A 19,936-nucleotide genomic window follows, 5' to 3' on the forward strand; every position below is an offset into this window, starting at 1 on the left:
CACGGGGCCCCCTTTCTCTGCAACTCCGTTCCAAAGTCAGAGGACAGCCTGCTCCAGGGTTTTCCTGTCCCCTCGCTCCCTTTGGAAATCCACATGCTATTCTGGCTCCTCCAATCACATTCCTGCTTTGGCTCCAGGATCAGTTTCTGAGAACTCCCACCCGGGTTTTCCCTCCAGCCGCAGCCCGGCGCTGTTGTTCCGCCTTGCTCTTCCTCGACGCCTTCCTTCTCTGCACCTTGGGTTGACTACAGTGTCTCTTCTCGGCCCCTGCCCAGGCCGTGTCTTTACCGCGGCCAGTTGCTGCGCAAAGTCTGCTGTGCTGTAACAACACTGACTTGGAAGGCTTCTAGATTTTCATAGCTCCCGCCGTGGTACAGGCCCGCGGTGAGAATCAGCGGTATAAGGGCATGTAAGGAGGTGGCGTCGAACCTTCTAATTTAGTCATTACTAGTCTTCGGTCTGTTTCCTTAGGTTCACCAACCTTACATTCTCATCTCTTAGGTCTTGTTTTAAAATGGATCCAGATTCCTATTGTTAGACGGCTTGAAGCAACTGTGAGGCATTTCCTACTGTTCCTTGAGTCATCGCCTTGGATTCTTAGGTCGTTTGTGCAGCATTTTGCTTGCTTTTTTTCCGCAGGACTGCCGAAGTTTTTTGCTTTGTTGGGTTTTGGTCTTTTAGGGCCCCGCCCGGGGCATATGGAGCTTCCCAGGCTAGGGGTCAAATCGGAGCTATAGCCACCGGCCTGCGCCACAGCCGCAGCAATGTGGGATCCGAGCCACTGCTGCGACCTACACCACAGCTCACAGCAAGGCCAGATACTTAACCCACTGAGCGAGGCCAGGGATCAAACCTGCATCTTCATGGATGCCAGGTAGGTTGGTTTCCGCTGAGCCACGACTGGAACTCCCCCAAGTTTGTTTTGTTTTGTTTCAGCGACACCGGCAACACTCGGAAGTTCCTGGGTCAGGGACTGAATCCGAGCCACAGCTGCAACCTATACCACAGCTGTAGCCATCGGCATTCTTATCCCTCTGCACCACAGCTGGAACTCCTTGCCAAACTGTTTTAACACATAAGCTCAGGAACTGAGGGGTTGGGGGGGTTGGCCATATTCAGCCACCAAATGGAACCACCTGAATGGTTGGTCTCCAAGAACTTGGCAAGCTACAGGGTCTGTAGGACTGAAGTTGGATCTCCACCTTGTCAGAACTCACAGGTAGGCAGTGATGTATTTGTATCAGGAACACTCATTCCCCATTGCTCCCCATTCCGGACGGAGAAACTTCGACTGCCCCCTTTCTTTCCTGGTCTCTTCCACCCCTTCCAGGAACTGGGGGAAGATGATTTATCAGATCAGACGGGCATCATAGCTCAGCCCTCCAGCTCTCCCTGCTCTTGGAGACGGCCTGCCCGGTGTTCTGCCTGCCGTCTGCACTGGAGGGGGACCACACTTATCCAGTACTGCCTATGACCAGACAGACAAGCGTATCTAATGCTGGGGTGAAGTGGCAGCAAGACCAATGCCACTTTCTCAGATCTGCTCTAAAAGTCATACAGGTGATGTTTGATCTCCAGTTCCTGGGTCCTGAAGCTACCTGTCAAGTTATCCTGAATTTGGGAAGGGAGGGGGAGTGAAAATAATCTCTCCTATCCAAGTAAATTCCTCAAGAGGGAAATGAGTCTGGCATTAAATGGGGCTAGAAAACCAGGATACAGGGAGGAGCTCAGCTTTGGAATTGGCTCAGGTGTAAAGCTTGGTTATTAACTTGGCTGCAGGTCAACCACCCTGAGCTCGGCTTCCTTGTCTGAAATACATAGTATGGGTCAGAACGCTTAGCTGTAAATGAAACCTCCTTTGGCTAAACTGAAAAGGAATTTATTAAAAGGGGTGAGGCAGTTTCCCTGCTCTCTGCTGTCCCCCCAGTCTCTAAGAAGGCTGGATAAAAGGCTTAGTGCTTTGCTACCAGGATGAAGCCCACACCCAACCACAGGCCTGCCCCAGGGACCCAGAGTCATCTCTGGTATGGGAACACCCCCAGACCTTGGACACCTGCTCCAGCCGCCTCCGGCAATGGTTTTTCAAGCAGCCACATGGCAAGCTCTGATTAGAAGAGCTGAAGTCACGTGATATGAGGCCCCCCCATGACAAGCTGGGAAAAAAACATGACTTCCGCCTTGGGCAAGGCAGTGGGGGAGTTTAAGGTAGTTATTCCACGCACTGAGTAGTTATGGGAGATGATGGGGAACCAGAGAGATGGACGAGTATCCCTCCCACTCCCTCTCCCGAGGGGATGGGAGGATGAAAGAAGACAGTGGCTGTCCTTTAGAGAGCAACACTTTTTTTTATTCCCAGGTTCAGCCTGCTGCCGTCCCCTCCACTGCTCCCCAGATCCCCTAAGATCATGCCCCTCCTCCTCTCCCAAGGCACCCTCCAGGGGAGGTGACAAAGGGGGCAGTGAAGGGGGTGGAGGAGAAACACCTTTATTAGAAGAGCAGTGTGGACAGAAGGGGGAATGGAGTGAGAGCACGTGAGAGGTGGGGTCCAAGGAGCCAGCGCCTTTCTCAATGCCCCTCCAGGGGGCTGAGCGGAGAGCGGAGACAGGTGGGCTCGCCCCTGGCCCAGTACCACCAGGGCCCTGTGCTCCTATGGGGAGGGCCTCGTGGATGAGACGGAGGCAGGAGGCCTGGGGTTCCCACGGAGAAGGTGAGAAGCCACCGGGTTTCACCGATCCATGCTGTCATCCGTGGGGGTGGAGAAACAAGTCTGTAGCAGCTTTTCACAGAACTCCAGCTCCTCCTGGATTGAGGGGTGAGATTGGAAGCCTGAATGCAGAGGCCAGCCCCTGCTTCCAGCTGCTCTGCACCCTGGAACAACTCCTCTTCCCTCCCGCCACCTCCCCAAAGCATCTCGGGGTTCTCTGATTTCTGCTCAGATCTATAACTCACTGTTTCTCTTCTCGCCCACGTCGGGACCATGACCTAAAACCCAGTGCAGTCCCAGCCCACCGGTCTATGTCTTCACATCAGCCCCCTCAGGCTCTTTCTAACTCCCAGATATGACCAACCCTCACTAATCCCTATTTAAAACCCCTTCCACAAACTCCAGGAACCAAGACAGAACCATTGGTAGGCTGGACCACGTACACATAAAAGGTGTCTGCATGGCAAAAAGATGCCGGAAACAAAAAAGAAATAAAAAAATGACAATCCGGGGTAAAAAACATTTGCAACTTGTGACAAACAGCTAACGAATTTAATACTTAAGGGCCTTAGTGAATTAATTGCAAAAACCACCACCCATTAGATAAACGGGCAAAGGATATTAAAAAGCAGTTCACCAATGAAAGGAAGAAGGTGCCCAAATTCCCACATAAGGAGAAAGGCCAATGTATACACTGGACAGGAATGCTGCTTGTCCCCAGTCGGCTTGAGAAAAGGCGGGATGGCAGGAGACACCCCGTCTCGGCCAGGATGCAGGCAGACTGGACACCCTAGTGGTCGAGTGTCGACTGGGTCAACTTCTATACAGAGCAACGTGGCAACAGCCGAGGACGTGGCCCTGAACACTGAAACTTCATCTTAATCTACTTTAACTCAGTCTTTCCTTTTCTTTTTCTTTCTGTCTTTTTTTTTTTTGGCTGCATCATCGGCATGCAAAACTTCGTGGGCCGGGAACTGAACCCACGTGACAACCAAACCATAGCAGTGACAACACCAGATCCTTACCCCACTGTGCCACCAGGGAACTCCCAGCCTTTCCTTTGCTAAGAATTGTTCTAGACAAACTCCCACACATAAAAGGTTATTCTTTTAGCAGAGTTGGCCGTAGTGAAAGAGTGGAAACAGGAGTTCCCGTCGTGGCTTAGTGGTTAATGAACTTGACTAGTATCAATGAGGACGCAGGTTCCATCCCTGGCCTCACTCAGTGGGTTCGGGATCTGGCGTTGCCGTGAGCTGTGGTGTAGGTCGCAGACGAGGCTCGGATATGGCATTGCTGTGGCTCTGGTGTAGGCCAATGGCTGTAGCTCTGATTAGACCCCTAGCCTGGGAACCTCCATATGCTATGGATTTGGCCCTAAAAAGCCAAAAAAAAAAAAGTAAATAGTTATTTAATTATAACTAACTATTGAGTACTAATCTTGTTCTTTATCACTTGTTACCTACCTACCTACATGCCTGAGTTGTTACTCATCACTTGTTTGTTAGTTATATCCATATAATTAAATATCTAATGAAGGAGTTCCCTGGTGGCATAGTGAGTCAAGGATCTGGCCTTGTGACTGCAGTGGCTCAGGTTACTGCTGTAGCATGGGTTCGATCCCTGGCCCTGGAACTTCCACATGCTGAGGGTGTGGAGGAGGAAAAAAAAAAAAAAAAAGAATGTAAATCAAAGCCATGGGCAAAGAGACCGAAAAGGCCCAGAAGGCAGGCAGCAGACCCGCCCAACCCCTGGACCCTGGGCTGGATCCCCTGAGCTGGGCCCCCACCCCACCCTCACCCCGCCAGCAGTACCTGGTACTCCTCACGCTGCTGCAGCAGCTGGCAGCGGTGCCGCAGAAGCTCCTCCAGGCCCAGCTCGGGCTCCCGGCACTCCCGCACGCCCTGGGGGAAGTCTGTCACCAAGCTGCAGGGACAGGAGAGCCATTCTTGGGACAGCCCTCTGCACAGGCCCACCTCCCCATCCCCACTGCTCCTAGGGGAGCCCCGGCAAGTTGCTCCCTGACGATGGGCCTCCGTTTCCCCATCTGCGATGTGGACTTCCCAACTGCCTCCCACCACCCCCCCCACACCACCCCAGGAAGCTCAATGAGCCTTGTACAAAACAGGGCGCTCAGCACGGTGCCCAGCCTGGAGCCGACTCCACACAGGACAGCGGCTGCCCACACACTCAGCTGCTTTGCGTGTGTGCAGGGGGCATATGTGTGCGAGAAAGACTCCCCCTCCTCCCCAGGCTGCTGTGTCAGCCCTCCAAGGCCAGGAAACTGAGGCTCCGGGAGGGCCAGCCCCCTGATTCCCACTCCTCTCTGACCCTAAACCCTTTATCCCCCGTGGCAGGGGCCTCTTGGGCGCCAGCGCACCTGCACAGGGCTCCAAGCACGTGCTCATGGAAGGGGCTGTGTTCTGTCCGGACGAGGGCCACCAGCTGCTGGACCATGCCCATGGAGCACAGGGTCCCTGTGGAAGGGCCATGGGGTCAGAGGGGTGGTCTCTTCCCCCAAGCGCCCCTCCCCCCCAGGAACCAGCCCCGCTTCAGCCCCTGGCCGCCCCACCTTTGTGTTCAGGGTGGCCCACCAGCAGGTTCTGCAGCAGGAACGCCGACTTGACCTTGAGCTTTTGCACTTGCTGCTGCATGGCCCGCATCAAGACAGAGAAGCCGTCCAGACGGAGGAACTGCAGCAGCCCAGCCTCCTGCTCCCGGACCAGGCCTGGGGAGAGGAGGAAGGCCCTGAGGTCACAGTCACCACTACGGCCGTTATTATCACCATCACCACCACCATCCCCATTACCATCACTTTCACCATCACCACCGTCATCACCATCATCATCACCATTAACACCACCATCACCACATCAGCACCATCAGCGTCACCAGCATTACCAACATCACCACCACAGTCATCCCCACCACCACCATCCCCACCACCACCGTCAGCACCATCATCAGCATCAGCACCATTCACACCACCATCACATCAGCACCATCACCATCACCACCATCAGCGTCACCAGCACCACCATCACATCATTGCTATCATCACCATCACTATCACCATCAGCACCATCACCACCACCATCACCATTACCATCACTTTCACCATCACCACTGTCATCACCATCAGCATCATCACCATTAACACCACCATCACCACATCACCACATCAGCACCATCAGCGTCACCAGCATTACCAACATCACCACCACAGTCATCCCACCACCACCGTCAGCACCATCATCAGCGTCAGCACCATTAACACCACCATCACATCAGCACCATCATCACCACCATCAGCGTCACCAGCACCACCATCACATCATTGCTATCATCACCATCACCATCAGCACCGTTGTCACCATCACCGTCATCACCACCACCTTCATCACCATCACTTTCACCACCACCACCACCGTCACGACCATCAGCATCATCACCATTAACACCATCACATCAGCACCATCACCAGCATCACCATCACTATCACTTCCACCACCGTCAGCACCATCACCAGCATCACCATCACTTTCACCACCGTCAGCACCATCACCATCACTTTCACCACCGTCAGCACCATCACCAGCATCACCATCAACACCATCACATCATCGCTATCATCACCATCACCATCAGCACCATCGTCACCATCTTCATCACCGTCACTATCACCATTTGCACCCTTATCACCATCACTGATTTCCGTGGGCCTATGCTTCGCCAGCATTACAAGTACAATTTACCTTTTAAAAGCATACAATTCAGTGGTTTTTCGTATATTCACAAGGTCGGCTGACCACACCTATCTACCTGGAGGACATCTGCATCACTCCCAAAAGCCCCCAACCTATGAGCAGTCCCTCCCCCAGTGGCAACCACTACTCTGCTTGCCATGCCTGTGGTGTGGCCTACTCTGGACCCTTCACACGTGGAATGCACGCCGCGCAGCCTTTTGTGGCTGCCCTTCACGCAGCATAATGTCCTCCAGGCTCATTCATGTTACAGCCGGAATCCATACGCAGCCCTTTTAATGGCCGAGCAGCAGCCCATCCTGTGCGATGCCACGTGTTGTTCATCCATTCAGCCACTGGCGGGAACACTGTCTTTTTTCGGTCTTCAAAACCTCCTTCACTTTTTTCAGGAGGTGAGTGCTCTAGGAACCCCATTTTACTGATGAGCAAGCTAAAAGCTAGAAAGCTAGAGCGCATCGTGAGGGTGAGGGTGAGGGGGACTCTGGAAAGCCTCCAAGGTAGGATGAGAACTGGCCTGTGGGGGCACCTCCACGGAAGCACCTCCTCCCGGGCAGGGTCTAGGCCAGGGTGGGCGGGCGGGAGTCCCCAGAAACCTGTGGCCACTAAACACCTGACATGGGGCACGTACCTCTGAGGACCTGAGCTGTTAATCTTGTTGGAGTTTAACTCACTGAAATTTAGGGTAAAATGAGTTCCCTGGTGACTCAGTGGGTTAAGGATCTGGCATCACTGCTGTGGCTCAGGTCGCTGCCGTGGTGCAGGTTAGATCCCTGGCCTGGGAACGTCGACATGCTGCAGGCACGGCCAAAAAATAGAAATAAATAAATAAATTTAAGGTGAAAAAGTGAGTTCCTATTGTGGCTCAGCAAATTAAGGACCTGACGGTGTCTCTGTAAGGATGCAGGTTCAATCCCTAACCTCACTCAGGGGCTTAAGGATTCGGCATTGCCATGGCTGTGGCATAGGCCCCAGCTGACACTCCAACTCAACCCCTGGCCCAGGAACTTCCACATGCTGCGGGGGCGGCCATTAAAAAAAAAAAAAAAGGAAGCAGTGTTACAATATTTTTCCATGAAGCACCGCTGTGTCCCCTCACTACAGCTGCCTTCTAGGCCGGCCACTGACTATTCAGCCTGAGTGGAGATGTGCTTTACATGCGGGATGCACACCAGATGTCAGAAGACGTAACATGAGGAGTTCCCACTGTGGCTCAGCAGTTACAAGCCCGACCAGTATCCATGAGGATGCCAGTTCGATCCCTGGCCTCGCTTGGTGGGTTAAGGATCCAGAGTTAACATGAGCTATGGTGTAGGTCAGAGACGCGGCTCGGATCCCCCATTGCTGGTGGCTGTGGTGTAGGCCGGCAGCTGCAGCTCCAATTTGACGCCTACCCTGGGCACCTCCATATGCTGCAGGTGTGGCCCTCAAAAAAAAAAAGACAAAGCGTGGGGAAAAAGAGATGCAAGGTATCTCGTTAGCACTCCACATAATGAGGGGCTGAAATGACAATAATTTAAATATAAGGGGTTAAATAAAATGTCATCCAATTAACAAAAAAAAAAAAGAAAAAAAAAGTACCAGTCTATGAGGAGGAGTAGACATGATTAAGCCTCTCCATCGATGGCTCCGTCGTCATGATGTGTCCAGGAGCAACCCTTCCCTTCACACAGGGCCTCGCCACCTGGCAAAGCTGACAGGTGGCGCCACATCATTCTGTGTCACGGGGGCCGCCCTGGGCACCGGAGGCTGCCACAGCCATCACCACACCAGATCCCTAACCCACTGAGCGAGGCCAGGGATCAAACCCACATCCTCACGGACACCATGTCAGGTTCTTAGCCCCCTGAGCCCCAAGGGGAACTCCAACATCAACTTTCAAAAAGATAAAAGGCCTCAGCCACAAGGAAGAAAAAATGAAATTGTGTCATTTGCAACAACATGGATGGACCTGGGAGTTGTTACACTAAATGAAATAAGTCAGACAGAAAAAGACAGATACTGAGGTTAATGACTTAGCTCTGAAATCTAAAAAAAATAAGACAAACTACTGAATACAACAAAAATGAAATAGACTCACAGACGCAGAGAACAAACTAGAGGTTACCAGCAAGGAGAGGGGAGAGGAAGGGGCAAGACAGGGGTCAGTACCAAGAAAAAAAAAAGATAAAAGGCACTGTAGTTCTCGGAGCTCCTGCTTGGCACCTTGGCTGGCACGCTCTGGGAGAAGCCCGCTAACACGTTGTGAGGACACTCAAGCAGCCCCCTGGAGAGCCCCCTCCACAATGACGGGGGTGATCAGGTCCCAGATGGCAATAGGACTTTGGCTGAGAGCCCTGAGGGGGCCCCAAAGCACTCGAGCGGGACCTTGTCCTGTGTCGCCAGGATCTGGCTCTCTGACCAGTGCAGTGGGTGGCAAGCGCACAGCTCTGTTCCCAGCACCAAGCAGAGTCCCAGGTGCTGGGAATAAACAACAAATGAGGCCCCCCTCCCTCTGCCCTGAAGCAGATCCGAGGGCTGGCGCCTGCCCTGTAGACCCAGGCCCCACCCTGCCAGCCCCGCCCCAGGACACTCACAGGAGATGGCGAAGAGGGCCTTGACGCGCACCGAGTCGCAGGGGTCCCGATCCAGCAGGCGCAGCAGCTTGCGCAGGGCACCGAGGCCCAGCACCTGCTCCTGGATGGCCGCCACGTTCTGGCTGCATGTGCCGATGAGCTGTGCTGCTCGCCACCGCAGCCCCGCGGGGCCCGCCTCCAGGTAGCGGCCTACCAGCAGGTGCATGCCAGACAGCTGGCAGAAGTCTGTGTGGGAGAGAGAGGAGCAGACAGGTGTGACCGGCTGAGCTGTGTCCACCCTCAACTTTCCACTGAAGCCCTAACCCCCAGGGTCCCAGGAAGTGACTGTATTTGGGGACAGGCCATTAAGGCGAAATGATGTCACAGGATGGGGCGCCGGTCCAATATGACTAGTGTCCTCATAAGAAGAGATCACGACACAGACACCCACGGAGGAGGAACCACAAGAGGACACAGTGAGAAGAGCGCCGTCTACGAGCCCAGAAGGGCCTCAGAAGACACCAATGCTCAGGCTTCCAGCCTCGGAACTGTGAGAAAGCAGACTTCTGCTGTTTTAGCCCCCAATCCGCGGTGCTTTCTCAGGGCAAAGGGACGCATATATCAAGCAGGACAAAGGGGAGCCTGCCTCCGAGGGCTGGCTCTCTCCAAGCACCCAGCGGGGGGGTCTCTCCAAGCACCCAGCGGGGGGTCCCTCCAAGGACAGTGTGTCTCGACGATGTCAGCATTTGGAGGGTCAGGGCTCCCAGGCTCCGGCCCCCCCAATGCCAGCCCGGACACCCCGTCTCTGTGACCACCAGGACATGCCCTGTGGGAGAAGCACACGCCAGACCAGTTCAGAAAGTCATCAGCGAAGACACCTAGTTATCTCCCAAAGCGGTGAAAGCAGGAACTCCACTGGGCACCTGCACGCCAGTGTTTACAGCCGCATCATGTGCAATAACCCAGGGGGAGCTGCCCCAAATACCCATCAGCTGATGAATGGATCCATGACACGCGGCCTTAACCACAGAAAGGAATAAAGTTCTGATACCGGTCACAACGTGGAAGAACCTTGAAAACATCACCCTCAGGGAAGGAAGGCAGCTGCAAAAGGTCACGCCTTCTACGAACCCTCATCCGTGAATGTCCAGGACAGATAAACCCAGATCCTCGACAACCACACCAACGCCCCTCCAAGCAGAAGTGACGACTCGTCCATCAGTCAGCTTCTCGGCACCGAGAGTAAGAGCCACAGCACCCACCTTGGCCCATGAGGCCCTGTGTGCCTGGTGTCACTTCCTGGCCTCCACTCTGCTGTGCTGGCCTCACTGCTGTTCCCGAACATGTCGGGTGCCTTCCCACCGCAGGGCCTTGGCACGGGCCGTGCCCTCTTCCTGGAATGCCTTTTCCAGAGCTAATTCCATGACTTGAGCCCTCGCTTTAGGTCTCTGACCAAGTGTCACCCTCTGGGAGGGCCTCTCTGGCTCCCCCATCAAGGACCACTTCCTGTCGCTTACTCTGAAGTGGCCATGGACTCCCAGCAGAGGAGGGCGACGTGGCCAGTTTCAGAGAGCGTCGGTGAGGTGGAGGACTGAACCTGCAGCCATCAATGCTCCTGACGGCAAGTGGACCGAGCAGGGAGGGACAGGGAGTCCCACCGGGGGCCTGAGTCGGAGCCAGACGGCAAGGGTGAGGCTGGAGGCTGGGAGGCTGGGGAGGAGGCTGAGCCAGAGGTACCTGAGCCAAAGGACAAGGGCTGGGCTGCAGAGGGAAGCCAGGAGGCAGAAGAGGCAGGACCCTGGCAGCCAGAGGCAGGCCGAGGTGGGCTGGCTGTACCTGCAGCATTGTCCATGTTCTCACACAGGTCGGCCAGCAGCTCCAGGGCCCCCTCACGCTCCTGCTGGTCAGCAGCCAGTTCAGCTTCACCAGCTGAGGAGGGCGTGGGCTGGGACAGCACCCGGAGGCAGTTCTTCATCTGCTCCACCTCCTCCCGCTGGCCCCGGAAGGCAGCCGACATGGCCTCCTGCAGCCACTGGCGCCTCTGGGGAGTGAGGTGGAGGAAAGAGGCAAACTTTACCAACAATTAATTCATGAATAACAGTCATCACCAACAACAGCCACTGTAAATCAACCATACTTCAATAAAATTTTTTTTTTTGTCTTTTTGCCATTTCTTGGGCCGCTCCCCCAGCATATGGAGGTTCCCAGGCTAGGGGTTGAATCGGAGCTGCAGCCACCAGCCTACACCAGAGCCACAGCAACGAGACATCCAAGCTGAGATCCGAGCCGAGTCTGTGACCTACGCCACAGCTCACGGCAACGCCGGATCCTTAACCCACGGAGCAAGGCCAGGGATTGAACCCGCAACCTCATGGTTCCCAGTCGGATTTGTTAACCACTGCGCCACGACGGGAACTCCCGACCTGGATCTCTGAAGCTGCACGCTGCTGACACTTTAAGCGGGACAGTTCCGGGGGCGGGGGGCATTCTGTGCACTGTACTATGTTGAACAGCACCCCTGGCCTCCCCCTACCCAGTGGACGACAACCAAGAATGTCTCCACACGTTGCTAAATGTGGTTAAAACCACTCTCAGGAGAGAACCACTGGTGTGGAGATACACACTTGAGAGTCATCAGAATAAAGCCTCAATCCGAAAGGAGGTCACACAGGAAGGGAGCGTAGATGAGAGTCCTGTGAGAGCTCCAGTGATAAGAGGCTGGGGAGTGAGGACACGCTAACAGAGGATGGGGAAGAAGGGCCAAAGGGTGGGATGAAAACCCGTACACCTCGGAGTTGCCGTCATGGCGCAGAGAAAATGAATCCGACTAGGAACCATGAGGTTGCGGGTTCGATCCCTGGTCTCGCTCCGTGGGTTAAGGATCTGGCATTGCCGTGAGCGGTGGTGTAGGTCGCAGACATGGCTCGGATCTAGTATTGCTGTGGCTCTGGCATAGGCTGGTGGCTACAGCTCTGAGACTCCTAGCCTGGGAACCTCCATGTGCCACAGGTGTGGCCCTGAAAAGACAAAAAGACAAAAACAAAAACAAAAAAAGAAAAAAAAACCAAAACACAGTACATCTCAATGTCCTAGTAGCCAAAGGAAGAAAGAGATCGTGGAGTTTCCTGGTGGCTCAGTGGGTTAAGGATCTGGTGGTGTCACTGCTGTGGCTCAGGTTCCTTCAATCCCTGGCCCAGAAACTGTCACATGCCACAGGTGCAACCAAAAAAAAAACCAAAAAGAGACAGAGAGTGAGATCAAGGAGAGGGGTTAGCAATCAAATGCTGTTAGCAGGTCAAATGAGATAAGAGCTAAGAAATGGGCCACTGACTTTTTTTTTTTTTTTGGCCAGACTGCGTGTTAAGTGCTCATACGAAGGCTCTGTAGTCACAGTTCTGGATCAACTGGGCAAGATGTTAATCTTTCTGTGCCTGTTTCCTACCACACAGTCCTAAGGATTCATTGACATGGTGGATGTACCTGGATGAGCACAATGTCTCGTACACTGTAACTGTCAGCAACAACTAAATATTATGCATGACAAATACAGCTATTAGTCTCCAAAACAACCCTCCAAGGTAAGGATTATTGTCACCCCCCCTTCACAGACGAGAAAATGGGGGCACAGAAAGGTGTGACTTGCCCAAGGTCACACAGTCAGCCATCCACAGAGCCTTAAGTCAAACCTAAGCGGACTGTCCACAGAGCCTGTGTTCTGTTCTTTGGTTTGGTTTGTTTTTTTAATGGTGGTACTCGCAGCATATGGAAGTCCCAGGCCTGGAACTGAATCATGGCCACAGCTGTGACCTATGCCTGTGGCAACACCAGATCCTTTAACCAGCGACCTGAGCTGCTGCAGTCAGATTCTTAACCCACCTCACCACAGCAGGAACTCCCACAACCTGTGCTCTTAATGAGACTATCCTGCTGCCTCCAGGAGCACTGCCTATGTGCCTGGCACTGCATGCAGCCCTGCTTCAACTGGAACTTCGGAACTACTCAGTGAAGTACCACTGATATTCTAACTGTCAGCATCAACTTGTAAATGAAGAACTTGGGGCTCAGAAAGATGAAGGGACATACCCAAGGTCACACAGCCATAAAATGCTGAATCCAGGTCTGTCTGTGGAACCCTTGCCTTTTCTTTTTACCACGAGGCTACTCTGCCTCCCTGCACAGTGCAGGGATCCAGGGATCAGACCTTCAGTCTACAATAACCCCATCAAGCACAAGGAGGCTACTCTGCCTTCACACCTGGCCTCCCGACCCTCTCGGGACTCCCTCCCCAAGATATCTCAGTCCGCACACCCCTCACCCCGGCTTCTTGGGTCCCCCCCCTTTACCTCCTCACTCATGGGTTCTGGAGGTGGGTCTGGCTCTTCAGAGCCCGCCGTGATGGCCATCTGCAGCAGACCTTGGAGGTTTCGCGGGGGTGGGGGGTTGCCCGAGCCCCCAGCAGAGGAGCCGCTGCCCCCTGACGAGCAACCCTGAGAGGCTGGGGGCAGCGCCAGGGGAAGGCGGCTGCCCCCAGAGCCTTGGTCCGCCATGGGCTGTTTGCGAAGAAGGGACGAATGTGCTGGGGTAGGGGATGGTCACCGCTGAGGTAGCGCGGGCTTCCTGACCGGTCGACTCCTGGAGGTCTGCTGAGAAGGTGGCGTTTTAGGGGAGCTCGGCGGCCCTCCGCGACCCCAAACCACTCTGTCCACATGCCCTTTAACCACAGCCCCCGTTCTTTCCTTCACACCGGCGGGACCCTTCCCCTAAGTCACAAGCCCCTCCTTCGTCCCTAGCAACAGGCCCCACCCACTCTCTCTAGCAACCCCCTCCCCCATCTTCACCGCAGGCGTTCCCGTCTCTTAGCAACCCCACTGCCCAGCCCTCATAGCAACCAGGCCTCCCTTTGGTTTTCTTGGCAACAAGTCTCCTCCCTCTTCTCCGAAGAGGGGAGCCAGAGCGAGGCGGACCTCACCTCCCCGGGCCTCGTGTCGCCGCCGCTACTAAAGACAGAGTCGCCCGCACCTGACTAAGCTGGGCGCCGCCATATTGACAGGAAATACGCAAGTCTCGCCCGGAAGTTCCCGGCGCAGACACCCCACTTAGGGCCTTAACTAGGCGTGAGGCGGCCTCGCCCAGCTCTGAAGTCCTTCCCACCTGGCGGGATACTGCGCTCCGCCCAGCCCCTCACCTAGGCCGCGCCCCTCGTGATCCCGCTCTGGCCTAAGGCCCGCCCCCGGCCCGGATCCCGCCCTTAGCGAGCCCCACCTCCCCATCCTCATTGCAAGCTCCACCCCTGCCCTAGTGTAGGCCCCGCCCCCCAAGCCTGGCTCCGCCTCCTCCGGCCTGGCTCCGCCTAGGCCCAAACGCGTCCACACCCAGCCCGAGTTCTAAACTGGTCCCTCTCCGCCCGCTTCAGGCTCCGCCCCTGTTCCAGGCCTTTCGGCCTCTCCCAAGTGAGCCCCGCCCCCGTGCCGGTTTGCCGGCCGTTCCCCCGTCAAGCCCCGCCCACTTATTGGCCCCGCCCCATTCTCGCTGCAAGCAGAGCCTGCCCCGCATCAGCAAGGCCTTTTCTCGTCCATCTAGGACCCCACCACGTCTTTTACTGGAGCCCTGGGGTCGCACAACTAATAACCTGACCCAGGCACCCAACCCCACCCGTCTCCTGGCCTCAGTTTCCCCATTCGTCAAAGGAGGCGTTCTCCACACTGCAGCACTACCCAACATCTGCCTGGTGGAATCTTCTCTGGGTCCTGCCCAGGTGCAGAGGAGGGGATCATTGAAGCCTGAAGTAAATGCCCACGCAAGGTGCTTTAGGCCGCTTGAGGCCTCCCTGCACCAGATTTGGGGCTCAGGTCTGGGAATGTGCCTGGCCTTTGGAGGTGTTTCCTTTGGGGTGATCTTTAGCGAATCCTAGTTGTGGTCTTCCGTAAGAGACCCTTCCCCTCTAGGAAAGGCTGTACTTATCTTGTGACCTACGGTCACAGGTATATTGAGCCCTTGGCTAGGTCTGCTACGGTCACAGGTATATTGAGCCCTTGGCTAGGTCTGCAACATGCCAGGTGCTCTTTTGGACAGAGATGGAAAGACCAGTGTACAAGCTCTGTGTGTGTGTGTGTGTGTGTGTGTGTGTGTGTGTGTGTGTGTGTGTGTGTGTGTGTGTGTGTGTTGTTTGTTGTGGTTTGTAGCACTGAGAAGCCTAGCTATCCAACGTGGGTCTAGGCCCTGTGTACTTTATTGTATCCCTTTCCTATTGTTGCTCTTAACAAATTACCAAAAACTTGGTGGCTTACAACAACACAGATTTATTAGCTTACAGTTCTGGAGGTCAGAAGCCCCAAATGAGTCTCACTGAGTTAAAAACCAAGGTATCAGGGGGATTTTGTTCCTCCTGGGGGCTCCAGGGACCCTCTGTTTCCTTGCTTTTTCCAGCTTTTAGAGGCTGCCCACATTCCTTGGATTGTGGCTGCAGCATTTCAGCTTGTTTCTTTCCCTGTCCCATCTCCTCCTCTGCCTCTGATCCTCCTGCCTCCCCATGATAAGAACTCTTGGGATGACATGTAGGACCCACCCAAGGAACCAGGATGCTCTCCCATCTAAGACTTTCAACTCAGTCACATCTGCCACGTCCCTTTTGCTATGAATATGTAAGGCAACATATTTGCATGTTCTAGAAATTAGGATGTGGACATCTTTGGGGGCCCAGTATCCAGCCTACTATATATATACTATGTACACTGATGTACAAGTCCCTCTATCTACAATACTATTTACATATATTATTATACATCATACCATATAGTATGTATGTACATATAACATGTCATTGTATATGACATGACATTTTTGTACCTGTGATAGAATGGTAGCCTAGATGAGAACACCTCAGAGTTACCCTACAAAAGCGATAGCCTTTCCAATGACCTGTAAGAAGGGTGATCGTATAACTTTCCATCCATAGCAGGACACATAGAGTGACAACGAATCCTATTAATTATTCCAGAATAGGAGTTCCCATCGTGGCTCAGTGGCTAACGAATCCGACTAGGAACCATGAGGTTGAGGGTTCGATCCCTGGCTTCGCTCAATGGGTTAAGGATCTGGCATTGCTGTGGTGTAGGTCGCAGACATGGATTGGATCATGCATTGCTGTGGCTCTGGTGTAGGCCAGCAGCTACAGCTCTGATTAGACCCCTAGCCTGGGAACCTCCATATGCCACAGGTGCAGCCCTAGGAAAAGGCAAAATAATAATAATAATAATAATAATAATAATAATAATAATTCCAGAATACCAGCCATAAACCAGACCAGAGGGTCATGCTGCTTCTAAGGCCCTATGTGATCTGCCTCCTCATCTCATCGCCTTCCCACCACCCTGGCCCTTCCACTTTCCGATAACACACCAGGCACACACCTGCCACAGGGCCTTTGGACGGCTGTTTCCTCTGCCTGGAAGGCTCCTGACACTTTATCCACCTGCCTCTGATGCACCTCTTCCCTCAATGTTCCTTCGTGGCGGAGGCTTCTCGGCACCATGTGCAAAGTCACATCCTGCTCAACTCACACTCCCCGTCCCCCTTCCCTGCCGTCGTCACCTCTGCATCCCCCATGGCGACTCTGTAACATATCTTGTGTTTTGATCATTTCTCACCTGCCTCATCCTTTGCAGGGGGAGCTCCCCAGGACAGGGATCTTGGTTGACTTGGCTCACTGCTCTGCCCTCACCACTTGGAAGAGCACGTGGCTCAGATTTGGCACTCATGGTAGATTCACGGAATGAACGTGCTTGACCAGCGGACTTAAGGCTCACGGGTATGCTCTATAGGCGATTTGGGCATGACACGGGTGCCTGACAGAGCCAAATTATGTGGAAGTCTGGCTGTGCACAGGTCCATGGATGGGCAGTGAAGCAGACAGTATATTGCAGCCCGTGTGAAGATCTGGGGGAGGCTGTGTTGGGCACGAAGAGACAGGGACCTGAAAAAAAAAATACACAGGGGCCTCAAGGGCTTCTGGAAGTTTCTCTGTAGGAGGATGGAGGATCCTAAATGGACATGCGGATCCAAGATGATCTAAAAACATGCACCCTGGCCTGTGGGTGGCTGGGGACCCTGATGCTTGTGGGGAAAGGGGGCCTGGGTGGGCAGCTTGGGGGTCTGGAGAGACAGAGATGAGTCTTGGATCAGCAAAGCCCCCAATTCTTTCCCTCTCCTGGTTTCTGCCTCCCCCATCCTCTGCCCTCCAGTCTGTGCCATCTCCCCCCAGCTTCTAGCCCTTCACCTCTGTGTACCCCCCATCTTTTGCGGTCCCCGCCTCTGTTCCTCTTTGTCTCTCTGTGTCTGTCTCCAGCTCTCCTTCTACCTGGCTCTGTTTTGTTCTCTGCCGCCCCCCGCCCCGTGCCTTTTTCCATCGCTCCCTCCGGTGGTTTTCCTCCTGCTCTCCGACCCCGCATCCTTTCCCTGCCCTCTCCCCCGCTGTGCCTCGCCTGTGACATCTTGCCCCTCTCTGCCCCATCCCTCTCTTTTTCTCCATTTCTCTCCCCCACTGCTCTGTCTCTCTCGGCTGTCCCCTCCTTTCCCTGAGGTCTCTCCCCGTCTCTGGCTCTGTTTTCTGGGTTCGTCTCTTCCCATCTGTCTCTCCATGGCTCCCTGCCTCCTTTCTCCCGCAAAACCCTGTCTCTCCAGCTCTCTTGCCTCCGTCTCCATCTCTGTCTCTGGGTTTCTCCACCTCCCTGTCTCTCTGTCCCCCTGCTCTCCTTTCCTTCTTTCTCTCCTGTCTCTGCCCACCTGGACGTGTTCCCCAATCTCCCTCTTTTGCCCCAGCCCTGTTTCTGCTGGGCTCCATTTCCCCCCACCCCCCACCCCGCCGCCGGTCTGTCTCTTTTCCCAACTCGACTCGGATGGATTTCATTTCCCTTTGTGTAGCTCCAGCTCTGCCCCTGCCTCGCTGCGCCGCATCGGTCTCCCTCCATCCTGTCTCCTGCATCCTTCCATCCCTCCCAGCATCCTCCCACCTCCTCGCCATCCCTCCAGCTCCCAGGCCCGCCCCCTGCCCCGCTCCCCCCTCCCCCCTCCGAAAGGGTTAACTTTGGGGAAGGGCCCGGAGTCCCCGGATGGTGATGTCAGCGTGCCGGAGAGAAAGGACGAGGTGGCGGGGGGAGGCGGAGAGGAGGAGGAGGCGGAGGAGAGAGGGCGCGTGGGGGGGCGGGGGGGACCTCGGCCTGCAGCATCCGCCGGCCCGCACCTCAGACCCCCCCGGCGGGGGGAGGCGCAGGAAGAGAGGGGCCGGCCAGAGAAGGGCTGGGGAGGGGGGGCCGCGCAGCCCCCCCGGGCCATGCTGACTCCCGGGGCCTGACCCCCCCGGGCCAGCCCCCCCTCCCCCAGCTTCGCGGCCCGCCGACTGGGGGGGCCCGGCCCAGCCCCCTGGGGACCCCCGGAGAGGTGGGGGGCAGCCGGGGGGGCCGGGACGGAGCGGTCGCCGGCCCCCACCGGAGGGACGGGGCTACCGGCCGCAGGGGGGGCGGCCGGGGGGCCGGTCGGGCCGGTACCAAGGGCATCATGTCGTCTGGGGGCAAGGAGGGGGGCGGGGGCTCCCCCGCCTACCACCTCCCGCACCCACACCCACACCCACCCCAGCACGCCCAATATGTGGGCCCCTATCGGCTGGAGAAGACGCTGGGCAAAGGGCAGACAGGTGAGCCAGGGGAGGCGACACCGGGGTGGGGGCGAGGGGAGATGAGGGGCAGAGGGCGGGACTCCTGGGGATTCAAACGGCGAAGGCTGGCTACCCAGACCCCTGAGTCCCTCAGAGAGAAGGGACTCGGGATCTAGACTGCCTGGTCCCCACGATGGAGGTGGGTGAGGGCTCAGACTCTGGGGTCCTGGGGAGGAGGAGGCCGGGGGATCACAGCTCCTGGGGGAAGGTGCTAGGGCCCAAAGGTGTGTGTGGGGTGGGGGTTCTGGGGCCACAGTGGGAAAGGGAGGCGGGCCTGCAGCCAGGATCCAGGCCAGGAGCTGAGGTCCTTGCTGCAGTACAGCCGCAGGCTGGGGTGAGGTGCGGGATGAGGGTGCGCCTCGGGAAGCTTCTTCCCTCTGCACGGACCTCTGGCCGAGGAGGGCCTCTGTCCTGGGGAGGGGGACAGGGGAAGTAAGGCTGGGGTCATGGGCTACAGCGTTCTGCCCCCTCTGCAGCATCCTGGCTCAGGGTGGGCACCAGGACTGGAGAGGTGGAAAGGTGAACTCAGGAGGCAGATCCCTTGGCAGTGGCTGTGGACGTGCGGGCGAGGGTCTTTTCGCTCTGACCTCTCTCCTGCCCGGTGGGAGGTGGGTGTAAGAGGGAGCTGAACACCTGTGTCCTGGTCAGGAAGTTCAGGATTGAGCCTCCGGTCTCTATGAAGCTGAGGGCCAGGCCCGGGAAAGGGTCAGACCCCACATCCTAGTGCCAAAAGTGTGAAGGTGTTGCTGACCTGATTCCTGAGTTGTGGGGAAGGAAGGGGTTGCAGGCCTGCCTTTGGGGGTCTGAGGGCGGAGGGGCCGGGGGTCTGCACTCCTGGGTCTGTGGCTTTGGGGCTTTCCCTTGGAGAGGGGGCACACTCTTAGGGTTTGCATGTTCCCAGCTGCAACTGTTATGAAACGAGCAAAGAAGGGGATGGAAAGGCCGGGGTTTGAGAGGAGGTGGAGGAGGATGGTCTGGGAGAAGGGCAATCGTAAGATTATATTCCTTGGGAGACATGGTGTCTCTGGAAGATGAAAGGGCAGAGAAATTAAGGAAGTAATGGCTTGAGAGAGAGAGAGAGAGAGAGGTTTGTTTGAAGGAGGCAGACTGGAGAACACAGAACTCTGGAGACTCAGGCAAGAATATGTGAAGAGATGGACTTAAAAACGGGCACAGCAGGAGGATGGAGCCTCAGGGTGAGACTCAAGGG

General features: G+C 55.6%; 2 protein-coding genes across 4 annotated transcripts in view; one reads left to right on the top strand and one right to left on the bottom strand.

Annotated features, from left to right (window-relative positions):
• Positions 1-2,325: 2,325 nt before the first annotated feature.
• Positions 2,326-14,200, bottom strand: HSPBP1 (HSPA (Hsp70) binding protein 1). 2 transcript variants are annotated; one of them, XM_047791537.1, is made up of 8 exons: positions 13,987-14,200; positions 13,361-13,657; positions 10,854-11,058; positions 9,039-9,263; positions 5,274-5,429; positions 5,082-5,178; positions 4,516-4,627; positions 2,326-2,800 (listed from the first exon to the last, which is right to left on the bottom strand). In XM_047791537.1, the coding sequence occupies exons 2-8, from the start codon at positions 13,562-13,564 to the stop codon at positions 2,726-2,728; spliced, it is 1,074 nt and encodes a 357-aa protein (XP_047647493.1). In that variant the 5' UTR covers positions 13,565-13,657; positions 13,987-14,200; the 3' UTR covers positions 2,326-2,725. The 2 variants fall into 2 exon arrangements, with proteins under 2 accessions (XP_047647493.1, XP_047647494.1); XM_047791538.1 differs by having other exon boundaries at positions 13,361-13,660.
• A 3,922-nt stretch (positions 14,201-18,122) lies between these two features.
• Positions 18,123-19,936, top strand: part of BRSK1 (BR serine/threonine kinase 1) — a 30,387-nt gene continuing 28,573 nt past the window's right edge. The window contains exon 1 of one of the 2 annotated variants that reach the window (XM_047790664.1): positions 18,123-18,705. In XM_047790664.1, the coding sequence (XP_047646620.1) occupies positions 18,570-18,705 (136 nt within the window). In that variant the 5' untranslated portion in view covers positions 18,123-18,569. Of the gene's footprint in view, positions 18,706-19,766; positions 19,923-19,936 lie in introns of those variants that run through there. The other variant, XM_047790665.1, reaches the window with a different exon arrangement.

This window comes from Phacochoerus africanus, chromosome 8, assembly GCF_016906955.1.
Source record: "Phacochoerus africanus isolate WHEZ1 chromosome 8, ROS_Pafr_v1, whole genome shotgun sequence".
Taxonomy (NCBI): domain Eukaryota; kingdom Metazoa; phylum Chordata; class Mammalia; order Artiodactyla; family Suidae; genus Phacochoerus; species Phacochoerus africanus.